The following is a 17,579-nucleotide window of genomic DNA, read 5'->3' as shown; positions in this document are numbered from 1 at the left end:
GTTTTTAGCCATCTTCCGACCATCGAGTTGATACAAATGGGACATCTTAGTCGTGGATGTCTGCGCTGCCGGCAGCGCCGCGTCCGCTGCGATGAGGGTCGGCCGTCTTGCCAGCGCTGCATCCACCGCAACGAGATTTGTGAGGGATACCGAGATGAATCGTCTCGCATATTCCGCAACGAGACGGAAAAGGTGATTGAACACTCACGCGCAGTGCAAATGCAAATGGCAACTCCGCCAAGTCACAGAGATTCCTCGCAATCTTCTCCTCGGAAACGAAGCAGATCAGCCAACAATTTGAGCTTGGCTTCTCGACCATCAGCTTCTTTCTCATCGTCACTCGCCCCGGAGGAAGCTTCGGGCATCACGATACGCAATCCTCGGCCGTGGCTGAAGGAATCGCCAGCGCGATTCCAGCCGCCCCTCGAAGACCAGGCTGTAGACCAATTCATAGATAAATATGTCCTGTATCCTTGCAATCAGACGTCTTCTCCTGGCTTCCTGGAGCATTTGCCTTGCATGTTTAAAGAGGTCAACATCCAAGGCCGATACGCTCTTCGCTGGGCTGTGCAGGCGGCAGCATATGCAGATGCCATCTCACAAAACAAAGAGAGCGACGCGCTTGCAAGCAAGGCTCTGCAATGTTATGGCATGGCACTTGGGGCGCTTGGAGAGTCGCTCGCTGCATCAGGCAAAGAGCCGGATGATTATGATCTCATGACCGTGGTTGTGCTGGATATATTTGAGGTAGGCACACGCATACGATTTGCGATACATATACTTGCAGACTTTGCTGATGTTTGCAGACATTATATACTCCGAACCAAGTCAGCAAAGGATCGCACGTCCAAGGAATGGCGCAACTGCTTCGCCTACGTGGTAGTGATCTAGTCTACAACGCGCGAGGCTGGAGTCTCTTTCGACTTGCACACCATCGAATTGTAAGGCCTCAAAACTGCTCCCTTGGTCGCTTTCGTTCGCTAACCCCGCGAAGCAAAAGCAGCGACTGGCATATCACATGCCACAAATCCCCGAGACGTCAGACTTGCTCAAGGGGTTAAATGATAACGAGCCCTCGGTCCGCCTCGAGAAGAATGCCGACGACATCCTCGAGACATGTAAGCGGGCGCGGACCTTGTTAAGCCTTATTACTGCAGGTGGGCTACCGGCATCGACCGTTGTCGACATGATCAAGGAGTTGCATTCGTCGGACCAGGAAGCCGTCAGTTGGCGGCAGACATCACAGTGGTCTTTTACCAACATAGTCGTCGCGGAACGGCCAGATCTTTCTTCAGCAGCTCATGACATCACAGAAACTATTCAGCTGCATCCGGATGTGTGGATGGCCTACGAGTGGAACTATCACAGGGCAGCGCGCATCATCTTCCTACAACAAGTACTACAGTGCTCCACAGCCGCTCTGGAGGCCCCAGATCTAGAAGATGTTGATGAGCAGACACTGAACACTACCATTACAGAGTGCGTTTTGACGATTCAATGGCTGGCCGACGAGTTCCTCGCCACCGTTCCCCAGTCCCTTGGGAGTGTTGATCATATGGGTCGGCTTCATTCTAGCAACGATGGCCTGCCTCGGTGCCGCGCCATTGGCGGGTATCTGCTTCTATGGCCAACTCGTACTATCAAGGCGGAAACGTCTGCGACAAGCATAGATCAGAAAGAGCGCGCGCAGAGGGTGTATGAGAGGATTCGCGAATGTACCGGAATGAAAGATCTTCTGGGCGACAAAAGCATCATATAATCTACCCAAGTCGATTCTATTTGAATACGGACGTACGCATGCTCAACTAGGTACAAACAAAGGCCAACCTCAAGCATGACCCGATATGCAACCATCTTCTGACATATCATCTCTTGACGGCAATCTCATCAAGCTTTGTCCCATCCGCCAACTTGACCTTGTCCGCACTTAGTGTCACAAAGCAAATCCGGCATATCTCATCCGTCCTATTAATCCACTGGTGGTTTACACCCCCTTGGATAAGGAACTCTCCCGCCTTGACAGTTCTCTCCTCCCCGCTATCGAGCTTCATGACGATCTCGCCGCTAACCACGACGCCGTAGTCTAGGGTCAGCGTCCGGTGCATCGGCACGGTGAAGTGAGGCGCGATGTTGCTGATGCAGAATATGGCGCCGTTTGGCGGACATCGTGGGATCATGTTTGGGTAGCTTTGTGCAGGCTCCGAGTTGTTGATGGGCACCGAGTTGCGCACGTCGAATACGGCAAACGATGAGCCCGTCGGTCCCATGGGATGGAACAATGGGACTTCACCGTCGGAACCAAAAATGGCGGTTCCTGTTGCGTCGTGCGTCGTGGTGACGATGCGAGGGTTGGAGTTGGGGGATGACATGGCGAAAATGCTGGTTGAAGGGCTTGAAGGGGTTGAAAGTGGGCGTATAATGACGGCTCTTGAACCAATCTTGGCTGCGTTGGCCTGTTACTGGGCAGACTTGAGCTATCGGATAGGCAGCGAGATTGAATGTCCCAAGCAATTGGCTTTCCCAGCGTTTCTTGAGTTGAATCAGGAATATTTAGATGGCAATGATATCACAGGATCAAACATTGATGTACTGAGATTGAGTACCGGCTGGCTTGCTGGGGTCGCGGAGAGAACTGGTGCTGAACCAAAAATACTTGTCTTGTAGGGAATTCAGCTCACTTATATAGACGACATATCTGTCCATCATGCCAAATCCCGCGTGTTCTCTAGTCTATCGACAGTAAAGCTCGAAAATAAAGCTCGCGGCCGTGTTCGCAGTCCCTTCTGGATATGGCAGCTTGGACGAGATTAGACGGTGTAGCGTCCAAAGCTCGCGCCGCTAACCGCAGGCGGAAAGTTGGACGAAGGATCGAAGGACGGGCGAAGGATGCACTAGCGTTCCAAGTACCTTTGCAACTTACAGAAAGATAATCAGTTTAGAACCTCTGGTTTGTTGCGGGTCCTTTATACCTCCGATATGTAATGCCTTGGATGATGATGGACAGGATACGAAAGGCGACACAACCTGTCAACATCATCTGACAGTTCCGTCTCAGCGACAGGTCAGTGCAACAATTTAAGGGATACGTCATCAAGCGTCTTGTCTAGGTATGTAGTGTAACAAGCGCTATTAAAGCAAGCTAACTAATAAAAAAGGATGGCTAATAATATTCTTCTGGAGTCTCTAGTAGCAATCTCCAAATTATGGCAAGTTTTCAAGGACCTTGTGAGGAATGCTTACTGCTCCTCGACCGTCCTTGTTTGAATCAATTCGTCTGGTCCAACCCCTTCCTTGAACACACAATGCGGCTTTGGGACCAAAAATCAGGCTTGTTAATTGACCACTATCTCGTAAGATATCTCAAGTCCCAGTTCGCCTTATTTGTCTCGGAATCATATTCCTTGCCCGCCTATGGATTTCCACAAACGTGCAAATGCGCATAGGGTGTCCCGTCAAACATGACCCAAGCCCCTTCATCGCGGACCATGTTTGGCAACCCATCCCGTTTTGAGTCAAAAGGCCAAATGGTCATGCAATGTGGTCCAATGCAATCGCCGGGCTCATGACATCCGATACACTGACACTGCTGTGTTGATTTGCACCACACATCATGTAGATAATTCCTGGTGCAGTATTTGTTGGCTTTCCTTTGCCAGCATAAGCATCTTTGATCCACTGGAGGCCTTGAGCGTCACAGGCCATTGGCAAGATCACCCTTGCAAGCTCTCAAAAAGGTACTTGTACGGGCTTGCGTATAGACCGTGGCTCTTGTCGTGTGCACAACAAACGACGTCGAATCGAAGCTAGCGGAGAAAGCTCAGCTCGCCACTGACCTCAAGAGACCAGGAATCGACATCGTGTCGCCATTCTCGCATGCCAAGCCGCCCCCGACGGCTTCTGCCCAGTCTTATGTCTCCCATTATAGTAATCAGGGCTTTTTTTTGGGGGCGATAGAATTTGCTGCCATGTTTTGGAGCTCCATTTTCTAGAATGTTCTTGTCTGCATTCTTGTCTGCATTCTTCGCCGGCGGCGCTTTGCTGCTTCTGTTCGTAATTCTGGGTGTAGGAACCAGCACCCTTCTTGTTGATGGCCTGGTTTGTGGCAATTTGAGCAGGTCTCTCGGGAGCGCATGGAAATGACACCGAGTTTTGCTTGTCGTGATTTATGTATCGATTCATGTAGCTGAGCGGCTTCGACTGCCTCACCGAAGGTGACGCGGCGTTTGATAATCTTGCCATCTTTGTATTCAGGAACCAAGCTGTGGTTCATATTAAAAATGACGAGGAAGGTTTCGTAATTTCTGCCAAGGCCTGTGAGGAACCTGTTTATAAACTGTGCTTCGCCAATCCTGCAACTTTCGTCTAGTTGCTCAATTTTTCTTCGTACTGTTAGGAGTTTTTCAACGTAATCCGCTACGTTGGTACAGCCCTCGAGTGTCAAGCTTTCATATTCATGGGAAAGAACAAGGAAGGCTGTGGTTTATAGGCTTGAAACCACGTGTCGATCGCGTCCACTATTTCCAATACGGTCGTCATGCCTTTCACACGATCAAGGTGTGAATCACCAAGGCTGCTGCGGACGATGGCGACGGCTTGTCTTTGGCAGTCTTCCCAAGCTTCGACACTGTCCTTTCTAGGCGGCTTTGTGTCTCTTTTCAAGAGGAATCCCCAGCCTTGGCATATGAGTGCGGTCGTGACGTCTTGCTTCCACATGAACCAATCACTCCACTCCTCAAGCGCCCTGATGTACATGATGTCCATGATGTCCATGATGTCCATGGCGTTGGCTGAGCATCGCTTCTACTTGTTGATTATCCAGGGGGCTCAGCAGGTTGGTGCAGTTGGTGTCTATAAGACCGCAATCTCGGTTACCAAGGGGCAGACAAATTGGTTGGTGTTGGGAATCACGTGCCCACGTGATCCTCCTCATGTTGCAAGCCGCGACTGCCCGTAGTCCGTTTGCTATGAAGACGATGTCTTCTGTTGCTTTCTTTCTTCTTCCTTTGCCTCTTTTCTAAATAGCTTCCCTTGATGATAGAAATAGACCGCTATTTCTCCACAGTTGGGTTGCAGCTGGCCTCATATCTTGTAGATGTGATGGGTATGAGCCAATGGGAGAGAGCGGCATCCCAAAAAAGTAAGGTGCCAACAATCTCTCCATGAGCTAACCTTTCTGAAATCTCATATTCAGTTGGTATCCGCAACTGTAGGAGCCTACTTTGCCAATAATTCTCTTCATAAAAAGTACCAAGCTGTGTGTGTATTTGAATATTTATAAATAGTCAGCTCATTTCTGAATAACTAAAAAAATTGAGTAACTGGCTCTACACTGCAATATTCTCCAATCGCAATCCCTTTCTCTTGCACTAGCCTGACTCTTTCTCTGCTATCGGCCCTACTTGTACGGGCGCATCCTTTGCATCTTTGACCAGGCCAGTGCTCTGAAAGACCTGAGCAAGAATATAGACACGCTTCCAGGTCACTGCAGCATCTCGGAGATCCTCTATTTGAAATTCGAAGCTCTTGATGTTCTCATCGCCGAGATCGCTCGTCGTGTACTCGAGTTTTTCCTTGATATCCTGGAACATAACTTGAAGGCTATTAAATGTCTCTGTAGAACGAATTTAGCTTTTGCGTGGGCAGGGCGTATGGATATTGAACTCTGAAGAAGAGACTTACTCTGCATCTTGTCCACTGATGCGATGGCGTTGTCGATAGTATCTGTCACGCCTTGGACCTCACTCATCAGCGAATCGAGCTGATCTATAGTCAAGTACAAGTCAGTGTCCGAATTACCATCAAGCAAAGTTACCATAGGCGTGTACTTACGAGAAGCTGCGGTGATAGACTCTATGGCATTGTCTCCCTTCTTCTTTGCCAGCTCATATCTGTCGTTCAGTTCTCGAAGACTGTTGATCAAACCTTTGTGTTTGACAATGTCGATGATCAAGATGATCGTGCCCACTACTGGGATAAAGTCTTTTCTATAATATTAGCAACTTGAAACCAGTAGCATCTGCAACAAATGCGGCTCGATTCTTCGTGTGTAGATTCAATGGATACTTACGGTACCACTTTGCCTTGCCTTGCTCTCGAGCCTTTCGCACCTCATCATCAAGCATGTTCTTTGCTTCGTCAACGAGGCGCTTTGCATCGTCGAGCAGCTTCTGGACCTTGCTTTTCTTAGCCTCATCATTAGGTATGATCTTCTTGAGGCGTCTAGATATTTCAGTAATATCTTTAAGATCTTGGGTTTCCGTGTCGACTTTGAACTAAACTCATGCATTAGACCGTATTTATATTCAGAGTCTCCATTGGGTGCCTCAGCCTTCCAGGGGCACTCTTTTATTCCACTTACCGCAGTGAGCTTGTCGAACATCTCCTTACACTCAACTTCAACCTTTTTGGCATGGTCAGTTAGGCGATCGAGTGTCTTTTCCGCATCGTATTTTGCTGCGTCAAACTGAGAAACTCCCTTGACCATTCCTGGCTGACCCATGACTTCAAGATTCTTGACAAGCCTATCCATAAATCTTCCAGAGTCCTTGGCAAAGTTACCGATGCGACCTCCAAGAGTGATCATAGGCTCAATAGTGTTGATCTGAAAGTCGTTGGCTCTCTTGTGCATCCTAGGCAGGACTTCCTTCATGAACTAAAAACACGAACCCAGAGTCAATAACCTATCCACAATACTTGCGGGGTGAACGTTGCTAGTTTACATTGTAGAGAGTGTCATCCTCTGCGAAGAACTTTTTCAAGTTCTCGCGAGAGTATTCGGCCTCAAACAGCGACTCGGTGGATGGAAGTGCTGTGCAGGCACGAATATACTTCTGAAGATTGATGAAATCATCAGAGTTCAAGATAAAAGTTACTGCAGGGTCGCTGGGATCCAACTTCTCCACACTCTCTTGGGGGTCACCACCAAGGAGGAAGATCTTGGCAGCATCATTGGGACCCTTGAGCTGTTCATCTTGCAACGTTTCAGTGGTAGTTATAGACATGGTGACAATGGGCAGCGGTGATAAAGTGGTATAGATCAGTCAGGGTTCTATGAGTATCGTGGGCTCTGTTGCTTTGTTCAAATCCAGAATATTGTGTCGTATAATATACCTTATATAGCTCTCAGAAGAGCTGGTTTTCGTAAAAAGGTGACATGTCTTCTGTTGAGTAGACTATACATCATATGATCATACAGGCGGAAGAGATCAATAGTCGAACGGCAAGTTTCTCTGAAAGTGGCCAATCTTCTAGGGGTCCTGCATTATACTATTGAAGACTATATCGCTTCAGCTGCAATGTGCCGTCTCCTGCGCATTCGGTAAATATGAACTACTGGCTATAGTGTATATCTTGACTTTTTTGAGATGCAACAAACGAATTTATTGGCCTCAGTGGCTGGCTGGCTTTTTGGGTTATTGAGTGGATCAACGCGGGCCGCTCCCTTGTCCGTAGCTGAAAGTGGACTGGACTCGTGAGATATGCCGGCCTAGTTGTACAACTAGCGGTGCGATGCCGCTTAATCCATGTCAAATACCGCGTAAGAAAACAGCTAAACGAGCTCTGGGCCTGGATAGATCTCATGCAGCCGCCGGACCAATATTTTCAGCTGAGCTTTAGGAACAATATGCCTTGGCTCCGCCTCCGCCTTTTTTGACCAATTGTTGGTTGCCACTTCGTTATCCCGTTATGGACGAGATATTGCCCCTACGAATGCCACAGGCTCCGGTTTATGCTAACTTGTGTCATAAAAGGCTGAAATGCTCCGCGTATCTACAATGCTCGCAACATGACATGGTAGTTTGCACTCTATTCTCTACAATCATTGCTATTCTTTTTGGCATACTTCAACATGGACATCGAGAATGCAGCCACCTTTGCTTTCGAGAGCTTGACGCTCCAAGAGAAGACGCTGGCACAAGAGATCATACGCTTCCAGTACTACGATATCACAAAATTCAATGTAAGTAAAGATCAAATCTTATAGCGCTCTCATTGCTACATCTAGCAAGTTTGCGTATCCATCATGAATACCCAGGTATTGACCTATATTGCTAGGGATACTACAGAGCACCGGTCCTCTACATGGACCAAGTTCTACAGCATCTCGCCGCTGCCAGTAAGGGTCAGACAACTCCTCCACGACGCATATCGCTCTATTGCGACACTCTCATCATCGCCGAGACAATCCCTATCATGGGCAAAAATACTTTCTTTTGCAACATATTCGCGCGTCAGATTCTGTTCTCGGCAGCGGAATCTGGCCCTGCGATTCGGATGCGCTTGAACCGAGGTTCACGCCTGTTGATCAATGCTCAAACCTTGCCTGAGCACTTCCGCGTCGAGTTTGTTGGGGATATGGACCAGAAGGATCAAAAGACCGTGTCCATTCCCGATGGCGCGTTCGGTATCTCGTATACCTCAAGCGGCACGGGAATAGCAGGAATAAAAGAGGAGGTGATGCCCACTGGGCCTGAGATGGAAATGCAATGTGAGAATTGGATGAATCTCATCAATGAGGATGGTTCACTCAAAAGCATTCCTTTTACCACGGAGTAAGTGACCTTTTCATGTCCCCTGTTCTCACTTGCATTCAGCCACTAACATTGACTTTTCTCTAGCAATTTTCCGCGTCTACTGAATTTCCAGTATCTCATGGCTGCTGCAATGGTTTATCAGAACCCCAAACTATCATTGTCAATTTTGAACTGGATTTGTGCGGCTACAAGAACAGTCGGGGGCTCTCTCTTGGGCAGCCAAGCCCAATCACTCCGCAATAGCATCGCGTCGGATGACAGTTCTGGCATGATCTCCAGCGTGCCCTCCCTCAACATTTATGCCTCCAAGCAGATTCTCAAGTCTCGCCTCTTGGCCGCAAAGGCATTTGAGGATAGCTTTCGGGAGTATACGTCTGAGGAGCGGAGCGCGACAAGCTGGGTCTACCTGGCTGCTGATCTCCTCCGGAAGAGCGATATGGCCCTGGAAGAATACGGCTTCCTTTCCGGTCTGGCGCAGAAGCGCTATGATGAAGCTGTGCAGGCGCATTCATACGCTGAGAAGCAATTTCAGAAGACGCAAAAGCAAGTAAACGAAGCCAGCAAGCAGTTCGAAGGAGACGTGATCAGCTGGGAGAAGGATCAGAAGATTGCAGCAGCTAAAGGTATCTTGATGGGCCTCATCGAAGTAGGTGTAGCCATAGCAGCTACTGTTGCTACTGCAGGTGCGGCTGCTCCAGCGGTTGCAGTTGCGGGAGCCAGCCTTGTTGGAACTGCCTCCAAGGCTGCTCAGGCTATTGCGAAGATCAAGGAGATTGTTGCCAAGATCAAGGAGATATATGAAAAGCTCGAACCAATCCTTGCAAAACTTGGTGAGCTCCTCACCGCTATCAAGGCAATGTTTGCTGCTATCGAGACTGCTCAGGCAGCCCTCGATCTTCCCAACGCGCTCAAGGAAGGGGACATGAAGCTCGATGCTCTCAACGCAACGGCGCAGTGGGATATCTTTGATATTCAGGTTGGCCTGCTGGAGAGCCAGTTTCAGAACCTGGGGATTCCAAACCAGGATAAGTATCTGTTCGCGCTGCGCTCGCTTGTCGTCCACGGCAAGACATATCTGCAATCTCGGGTCAATGTCGTCGTTCGTGGTGACGAGCTGGCTACGGTACGATTGCGCCTCCGGCAGCAAACGCAGAGCCGTCCGGCTATCGAGGCCATGATAAAACGATTTACGGAGAACAATGAACTGGTCAGCGTGCTCAAAATGGCAATGTTTGACCGTCTTCTCTCCGTCAGAGCTCTTGTTTACGTTGACTTCAACTCGTACGTCAACGCTTACAACTACCACACACTTGATCCGCACCCTCCTGTCAAGTTGTCTCCCGTCAAGCCAGTCGTGGATTATTTTGCAGATGCAGCACGTCTCCAGAGCGCCATTTCGGCATTCGGCTCCAAGGCATCAATACAACGGAAGTCGTTCGTGCTTGGCCACGAGGCTTTGGGCATGAATCTGTCTAGCGTAGCTCAAGAATTGGGGCAAGATGGCCGGTTTCAATTTTCCATTCCCGCCACGCACCCAACCTTTGACGGCTTCTTCCGGGTTAGACTTATGCGTGTGCGTGTCCATCTGCATGGAATCAAGACCACGGCTAGCAGCAGGTGTCTTCGTCTCGCTCTGCAGACCACTGGCCGCTTCATGGATCTTGCACCTCCGCGTGACAAGCCCACGGCGTCAGCGACGTACTCGTTTACCGGAGATGCCCGTACAATTCTTTACGAGGTTGATCCATCTCGCGGCGATCAAATCACCTGTGACGGTGACAGCGGCCTGGCTCAGGATTATACGGCACAAACTCCTTTTACGAACTGGACGGTCAGCCTGGCAAGAGGGGGATTGTCCACTGATGAGATAGACACAAGCAGCCTAACCGGAGTAGAAGTAGAATTGGTTTGTGATGTGAGCTATAAATATGAGTAGACACGAAGTATAGGCAGCGGTATAGGTCAGGTAGTTTTAACCTCTTATTTGATTAGTTTGTGGAGCCGTATGAATTGAACCAGGTCATGAATAATCGTACTCCTATAACTATGACTAAAACAGTCAATATTCCAATCCTCGGATTATATCAAAAGAGTTGTTCTCTACTCCTAATTATTTAAAACGAACTATCCCATTGCCTAACAATTCTTGAGTTAGAACAGGATCACACAGTGAAAATTTGTGGCGGCCAGCACCAACGGCCAGATCCTCGCGTATTTCCCCCGTCTGCAGTCATATGCAGCCTATAGATAGTTTAAAATATTGCATGTCAATAGTCTGATCTTTCAGCTTGTGCCTAGTACCACATGCATTTGGACTATTGTGAGTAGACGGGGCTGCCGCTCGATCTTGATTTTGAGACTTTGCCACTCACCCCTGGTTTAATCCAGGTATAAAGCCCGCCTTTCTGTTTGCATCTCTTCGACATTATCTTCATTATTTCTTGACCGTTTAGCAATCAAGTATTCATCTATCACACAGGGGTATTCGTCCGCATCCTGAAACATGGACACTGTACTACAAATTCCAAATACGGGATCATTCCTTCTCAAGGATGCCGAAAACGGGACCATGAGCATTCAACTTAATCCTAGGTCCTTCACAATTCTTAGACAGGCCATAATTGACGGTACTAGCCTTCCTGGAAACTCACCAGATTTTGAGAATCGGTTCAATCGAGGGGCGCTTCAGATCTTTCTTGAGAGGGATCCAGCCGTGTACGATGTAAGCAGAATCGTCACGATTAGTTGCTGTGCGTTCTCCCAATTTAACATTACGCTTCACAGTTCGCTCTTGAAGTCTTCGTTAAGATACACCAAAATTGTAATGAGTTCAAACAGGTCGCTCTTCACGACTTGCCACAAATTGGCGAGTATACACCTAACCATGGTTTCTTGGATCACGACTTATTAACCAGGCGTAGGCGAGCATCTTGTTTTAGTTGCGGAGTCGGCAATAAAACTTCTTGAAGTTCGCCTAGATGCGCTAGCCCAGAATGGCACCCAGGATCCAAGAAGTGCCCTGGTAGAGCTACTTGATCGGCTTCAAGACTTGAGCCGAGACGCGAGTAATCTTTCGGAACAGAGCGATACAATGAACCCGCATATCCAAGAAGTGAGTGCATCTCCTCCGATCATTGTGCGCCAGCGGTGCCAAATTCAGCTAGCAACTTGAAAGATGGAAGAGTCAGGCAAGCAGATGAATGCGTGTGCTAAAAGCGTCCCAGTTCAAAGTCAACACAAGCGGAAACTATGGAGAGGTCAAACGGCTCACTGAACACTGGGAAAGAGCCAAAATGTCAGACGAAGAGTGGCAGATGAGAGTTGGGGCGAAAATTAAGGAAATGGAGAATGAAATGGCAGCTCTGAGTCAGAAAGCCACTGACCTGGACCGTCAGTATAAAAAAGCCCCCTCAGAAGATACACCTCTCTGGAGCTGTAAGATAATAAAGAAAACCCATATCCAAGGAGCGATAGCTAACTCAAATCGCATTACAGTTATGAAAGGCATAAACAATGCTTTAGCAAGCACATCCAACATTGAAAACGATTGTCTCCGCAGTCGAGAAATGATTGAGAGGGATCTTAAAGACTTGGAAAGACGATATTACGAGCTCTCCGATGAAAGCAAACAACAGAAGCAAAAGTTTTCCGAAGCAGACGGTAAAGTTTTTCCCATTCGTCCAATAAGCGGTTCATTCCTTGAAGCTGACGAAAACGGTTCTATTAGGGAGCATCAAAACACTCCAAAACAATATGCACGATCTTTGCGAGCATTCCCTAGAGGTTGCAACAGCTATTGAGGATGTCAACAGTAAGTAATAATACTATAAAGCCGCATATACGTTATACAAGAACTTTCCTCCTCGTCTAGTTTAGAGTAGCTAACGACATAATCTGCAGAGGCCGCATCCAGACTTGTAACAGACAACGAGTACCTATCGCAAGAGCTACAGTACCTCCATGATGACATTGAGGACGACTCTAAGCTTGACAAAAAGCTGGGCGAGGTGTTGAACTCGAAAAGAGAGGAAATCACCGAATGTCACAGTATGTGGATAGAGGTGCGGAGGGCAGGAGAGAAGTTCAGAAACGGTGTATAGTATAATGCTGGCTTTACAGGTTCTTTTTGATATCGCAATTCATATCTGAATTTAGACTTTGTCATTACGCTCATATGATATATGCATTACCACCGGTGAACCTGATAATAAACCACGTCACAATCTCTTACTATCGTAAGTACAAAGCATGGGTGCTTCGTATACATGTTGCATCTTGTCTTCAGAAAAGTATTCATCTCAGCAAAAGTTCCATGCCATCGACTGGCAAAAGTAAACAGCACCAATAACAAGCCAGCAAAAAGCTTCCTTGCACTCAACTAGCGTATGGAACCCGGTGAGGAACCAACATCAACAGCCCGTCTTGGTCCGCTTTTTATGCATGAACTAGTGGGAGTAATTTCAGCCAAGCTAGAAAATAAGCGTATTTATATGCCCCCTCGTTTCCACCTCGTTTCCCGTGTAGTTGATTGCGAATCATAGTTTGGCAAACTCTCCATGGTTCCGACTCTTTGAACATGTCATCATCACCGATACAGCCAATTTTTGAGCCCATTTCACGGGACCTCATCGACCCCGTATATCCAGACAATCCCACAAAATCATCTATTGAAAAGCACAGGCCTATTCGGCGGGACCTGGAAGCTCTCAAACCGGAAGAATTCGACCCTCGCGTCCCATATGGATGGGGATTCTTCATTTACCGTGCCACCTTCGGCGACGGGACCGATGCCCGTTTTTCTGAGGGACTGAAACGCCTTGAGAAATGGCTTAGATGGGAGGCTAGGATCTCGCGTTACAACAGCGACGAAGAGGGAGGCAGCTGGGAGCACCACCCAGAATATATGCCAGCGGCTGGTGAACCTGATGTTACAGATGAAGTCGCAGCGCGAATGTGGAACGAGGTGGTCGAAGAATACCCAGACGCCCAAGAAATCATTACCGAGCCAGAAGGCAGCGAGGACTTCAGTCCCATTGGCCGAGACTTCGCCGCCAGAGTAGAGTCTTTCGACATCAACACCGGCCCGCAAGACGAAGAGGACCGCCGGAGAAACACGCGCTATGAGACTTGCTTGATAATTGATGGAAGAGTCCTTGAAATGCTCGAGGGGCTTCCAGCAGACACTCCGCCAGTGGTGCCGCTTCCCGAATCAAGCCCTGAAAGCCAGGAAGCGGAACAGATTCTCCGCGATAATTGGGTATGGATCCTAGATCGAGAAACCGCCATCGACAGGGAGGAGGTGGATGTGCAAGAATTCCCTCCGTGGATTCGCATCCGACTGCATTCATTACGTTTCTTTTTCTTCCGGAGTGCTTTGGGCTACCTTACCACCCACTGGCAACGTCTGGTAGAAGAAGACAAGAACAACTGGGACACTGTGCGATGGTGGAATACAATAGGACCCATGTGTAATGAAATTAGACGGGCATCTCGTGCTGCATCTTCGAATACAGTGGCTTGATTCTGAAGCGTGTAGTGGAGCATCATGATGCCAGGAGAAAAGGAAATAGTATATACGCTCTTAAAATCATAGAAATCGATTGTTTGTTAGCTGCTTGCATTCTATTAGTTTCATTAGTTCCTGTGAATTCTATTACGGCTAATGTATCCGACGCTGTAGGATTACTATAGAAACAAAGGATTCATATATCATCAAGGAACCTCTGGGTATTGACCGCTGCATTTTAAGCCTCGGTGCGAATCGAGGCCCTATAACTCCTGATTTAAATTCCAGCTGGAGAGGTAATACTATTCCTTGTGGCATCAATTATGTTTAACCACCGCGTTATAAGGGGATCAAATCTTAAGTTTGTGACAGGTTGCGCAAGGAATATCAATCGAAAATGTCACATTTTATATGCTATTCAACTTAAACACACCAGGGAACACTCAGCAGGTATATTCACAGAACAATTATTTTCTTCTTGACTTACAGAGGATAACGTGAGATGTCAGGGAATTTACATAGAGAATGGCTCAGGAGGTTTCCTCGCTGATCTCACATTCGTTGGAGGCAACTTTGGGTATGATACCTTGATATTACCTATATGTTATGTGAAGCAAGCTGGCTTCACATGGCTGACCTCTGTAGGGCCTATATGGGTAACCAGCAGTTTACGACTAGTCACTTGATTTTCGTGCAATGTAATACTGCACTCCAGATCCACTGGGACTGGGCTTGGACAATGCAGGACTTTGTCATTGAAAGCTGCGCTACCGGACTTACTATTGTCAGAGATTGCCCAGCCATGCTCACACGTCTCTAGATTGTGTATGTTTCTAACCGTTCGATAGGCTGGAGGTGGCCATAGCACTGGTCCGGGGGTTGGCTCGCTGGTGCTGGTTGACACAATAATCGCCAATACTCCCAATGGAATTGTGACATCGTTGGCTGCAGAAAACTCGACATCGTTCTTACTTTAAAATGTCGGCTTCTTCAATCTTCAAAAGGCAGTCTAAGACAAAGTTCGCGGAACCACAATGCTTGCCGGCGGCAATCAAGTCCTCGTTGACAGCTGGGGCTTCGGTCAAATCCACAATGCCACTGGCCCGAGTAAATTTGTCAACGGCGCCAACATCCCAGCCATGACACGTCCAACCAGCCTCCTCGGAGTAACAAACCAGAACATGAAGCTAAATCTCTTTACAAAGAGGAGGCCGACGTACTACAGCGTACCAACCAATAAAGTCATGAACGCGAAGCAGCTCGGAGCCAAGGGCGACGGAGTCACAGACGATACAGCGGCGCTCAATGCTATCCTAGACGGCGCTGCCAATACATCATTAATTGTCTATTTCCCCCATGGAGGCTATGTCATAACAAGCACTCTTCATGTACCAGGAGGCTCTCGTATCATTGGTCAGGCCTGGTCCCATATTATGGCCCCATGGCCATAATATGGGACCAGGCACATCCTCGCGTAGCGGTTGAACTTGGCAAGCGCGGAGACGTTGGAATACTGGAAGTTCAAGACATGCTATTTACTGTGTCTGCAACTTCGGGAGGTACTGCAGGAGCAGTAATAGTCGAGTGGAATATTCGCCAGTCGGCCACTGGGTCGGCTGGAATATAGGGTAAGGCTGCATTGTGACGATGCCATTCCCAAATCCGTACAGAGGAGATTACCAGGCCACTGACAATACTTCTTGCCTCAGATTCACATATTTGCGTGGGCAGTGCCAAAGGCAGCGGGTTGCAAGCAGAGCAATGCCCCAAAAAGACTGGCAAAGTGAACCCGAACTGTAAAGCAGCGTCTCTCCTTATGCACTTTACCGCAAACTCAACAGCATATCTGGAGAATGTTTGGATCTGGACCGCCGATCATGATATAGAGTAAGCAGATATGGTCTTTGGGCATTTTATTCCGCTACCCAATTGCTAATGCCAAAATTGTACAGCAAAGTCACATAGGACCAGATCGACGTTTACGCTGGGCGAGGTCTCATTATTGAAAGCAAGCTTGCTTGGCTGTGGGACGCTGCCGTTGAGCACTGCGTGTTTTACCAGTACCAGATGTCAGATGCTCAGAACATCCTTATGGGAATGATTCAGACATAGTCTCTATATTATCAACAAGTCCCTCATGCACCCATACTATTTAAACCAGGGCTCTTTCCAAACGATCCAACCTTCAATAACTGCACTAGTGCTTCCTGCTATGCATCATGGGCCGTTCGAATTGTCGACTCGTCTATAATTTACATGCTTGGAGCTGGGTTATACAGTTGGGTCAGCAATTACAGCAAGACATGTGTGGATGCAAACAACTGCCAGCAGCGTGGGTTTGAGGTTGCCTAAAGCTATGATGTCTGGATCTACAACCTCTACACTAAAGCCATCGTAGAGATAATATCACCCTTCCTAGTCCTTGCGACTATGGCGGCTGATAACAAGAATGGATATCTGCCTTCTGTTCTTGCATGGCTCCAAGGCGCTCAGAAGGTCAGCGGTGGTCGTCATTTTACCAGATTCCAGATCTTCCGAGAGCAAGAGGTAGACTCGATGAGCATACCATATCCCCAGACCTGTCGCACTGCCCTAACATAAATCGTCGAATATGACGACTATGTTGAAGGCTATGCTAGCCTGGGACATCTAGGATCTTTTTATAATAAAACGGTGGCCGATTCTGTATATAATCTTATATGCGACGAGAGTTTTCAGAGCTATTTCAACAATATACAAGAGAACTGTCCTAGGTTTACTAATAAGGGCAATATCCAGCTCACGCTGCTTAGTGAACGCATATAGGTAAATCTAAATGCTACTTGTCTAAAAGACCTAAATTCGCTTAATTTATTAGTATACTATATTAGTAAGAGAATATATAAAACACTAATTAATAAATTTATAACGGGAGTACAAGGGCGTTGCAATCGTGCACGTAACGATAGGGTATTGCGGCCCGATTGCTATATTATCGCCAGGCACATGCTTTCAATAGGAATACAAGCTTAAGTCTTACATTACTAATATACTTATATTTTACGGCTTGCCTAATATATCTACCCTATATCTCGTGATAAAATTATACTACTAGTATATATATAAAAGTTCTTTTATAATTAATTTCTTTTTGGAAGTTTATCTTTAATATATAGGAAAAATAAAATATTATAATTATAAAGTTTTTTTCCTTTTCCTCTCCTCTCCCGATCCCCGCCCACGACTGCTACTACCTTTACATACGAGTAAGCAAAAGAAGGTGCCTAGGTGTAAAACCTAGGAAAACAGAAAAACTAGGAAATCATATATATCATATGGTTATTATACACACATATATATACTCTATATAATTTACCTACCCTATAGCTATTATAAAACTACTTTAAGCTTACCCTATGCCTACCCTGTACCTACCCTACACCCACCCTATAACCGGGCCCAAAAGCGCCCCGGGCCACGCCCAAGGTAAGGGGGCCGGGCCGGGCAGCAAGGCCAAGGACTGGAGGGGGGAAAAGGAATTCAACGAGGGAAAAGTAAAA

The 17,579-nt window shown here is 47.5% G+C and overlaps 7 protein-coding genes across 7 annotated transcripts; 4 read left to right on the top strand and 3 right to left on the bottom strand.

Moving 5' to 3' along the window:
- Positions 1–225: 225 nt before the first annotated feature.
- Positions 226–1,759, top strand: V8C40DRAFT_266725 (uncharacterized protein; the record flags this gene model as incomplete). Its single annotated transcript, XM_083219783.1, has 3 exons — positions 226–747; positions 807–941; positions 995–1,759. 3 exons carry the CDS (start codon positions 226–228, stop codon positions 1,757–1,759), a joined length of 1,422 nt encoding a protein of 473 aa, XP_083071866.1.
- A 4-nt stretch (positions 1,760–1,763) lies between these two features.
- V8C40DRAFT_247464 (cupin domain-containing protein) lies at positions 1,764–3,038 on the bottom strand. The gene has a single exon (XM_083216335.1). It carries the CDS (start codon positions 2,367–2,369, stop codon positions 1,866–1,868), a length of 504 nt encoding a protein of 167 aa, XP_083071865.1. The 5' UTR covers positions 2,370–3,038; the 3' UTR covers positions 1,764–1,865.
- A 1,399-nt stretch (positions 3,039–4,437) lies between these two features.
- Positions 4,438–4,779, bottom strand: V8C40DRAFT_266723 (uncharacterized protein; the record flags this gene model as incomplete). The annotated part of the gene is made up of 1 exon (XM_083219782.1): positions 4,438–4,779. The coding sequence occupies one exon, from the start codon at positions 4,777–4,779 to the stop codon at positions 4,438–4,440; it is 342 nt and encodes a 113-aa protein (XP_083071864.1).
- A 479-nt stretch (positions 4,780–5,258) lies between these two features.
- Positions 5,259–7,303, bottom strand: V8C40DRAFT_31852 (uncharacterized protein). The gene is made up of 6 exons (XM_083222827.1): positions 6,720–7,303; positions 6,359–6,652; positions 6,068–6,272; positions 5,830–5,979; positions 5,680–5,763; positions 5,259–5,611 (listed from the first exon to the last, which is right to left on the bottom strand). Exons 1-6 carry the CDS (start codon positions 6,999–7,001, stop codon positions 5,367–5,369), a joined length of 1,260 nt encoding a protein of 419 aa, XP_083071863.1. The 5' UTR covers positions 7,002–7,303; the 3' UTR covers positions 5,259–5,366.
- A 390-nt stretch (positions 7,304–7,693) lies between these two features.
- Positions 7,694–10,611, top strand: V8C40DRAFT_247461 (uncharacterized protein; the record flags this gene model as incomplete). The annotated part of the gene is made up of 3 exons (XM_083216334.1): positions 7,694–7,960; positions 8,056–8,552; positions 8,619–10,611. Coding segments are annotated over exons 1-3 (2,456 nt in total), but the record flags the coding sequence as incomplete, so codon positions are not given.
- A 2,459-nt stretch (positions 10,612–13,070) lies between these two features.
- On the top strand, positions 13,071–14,144 carry V8C40DRAFT_247459 (uncharacterized protein). The gene has a single exon (XM_083216333.1). It carries the CDS (start codon positions 13,111–13,113, stop codon positions 14,053–14,055), a length of 945 nt encoding a protein of 314 aa, XP_083071861.1. The 5' UTR covers positions 13,071–13,110; the 3' UTR covers positions 14,056–14,144.
- Positions 14,145–15,074: 930 nt separating this feature from the next.
- V8C40DRAFT_279929 (pectate lyase superfamily domain-containing protein) lies at positions 15,075–15,541 on the top strand (the record flags this gene model as incomplete). The annotated part of the gene is made up of 1 exon (XM_083221315.1): positions 15,075–15,541. One exon carries the CDS (start codon positions 15,075–15,077, stop codon positions 15,489–15,491), a length of 417 nt encoding a protein of 138 aa, XP_083071860.1. The 3' UTR covers positions 15,492–15,541.
- Positions 15,542–17,579: the final 2,038 nt, after the last annotated feature.

Source organism: Trichoderma camerunense, assembly GCF_050948025.1.
Source record: "Trichoderma camerunense strain CBS 138272 chromosome Unknown V8C40scaffold_11, whole genome shotgun sequence".
Lineage (NCBI taxonomy): Eukaryota > Fungi > Ascomycota > Sordariomycetes > Hypocreales > Hypocreaceae > Trichoderma > Trichoderma camerunense.
Note: the sequence above shows the minus strand (reverse complement) of the source record. Positions and strands in the feature narration are given on the sequence as shown.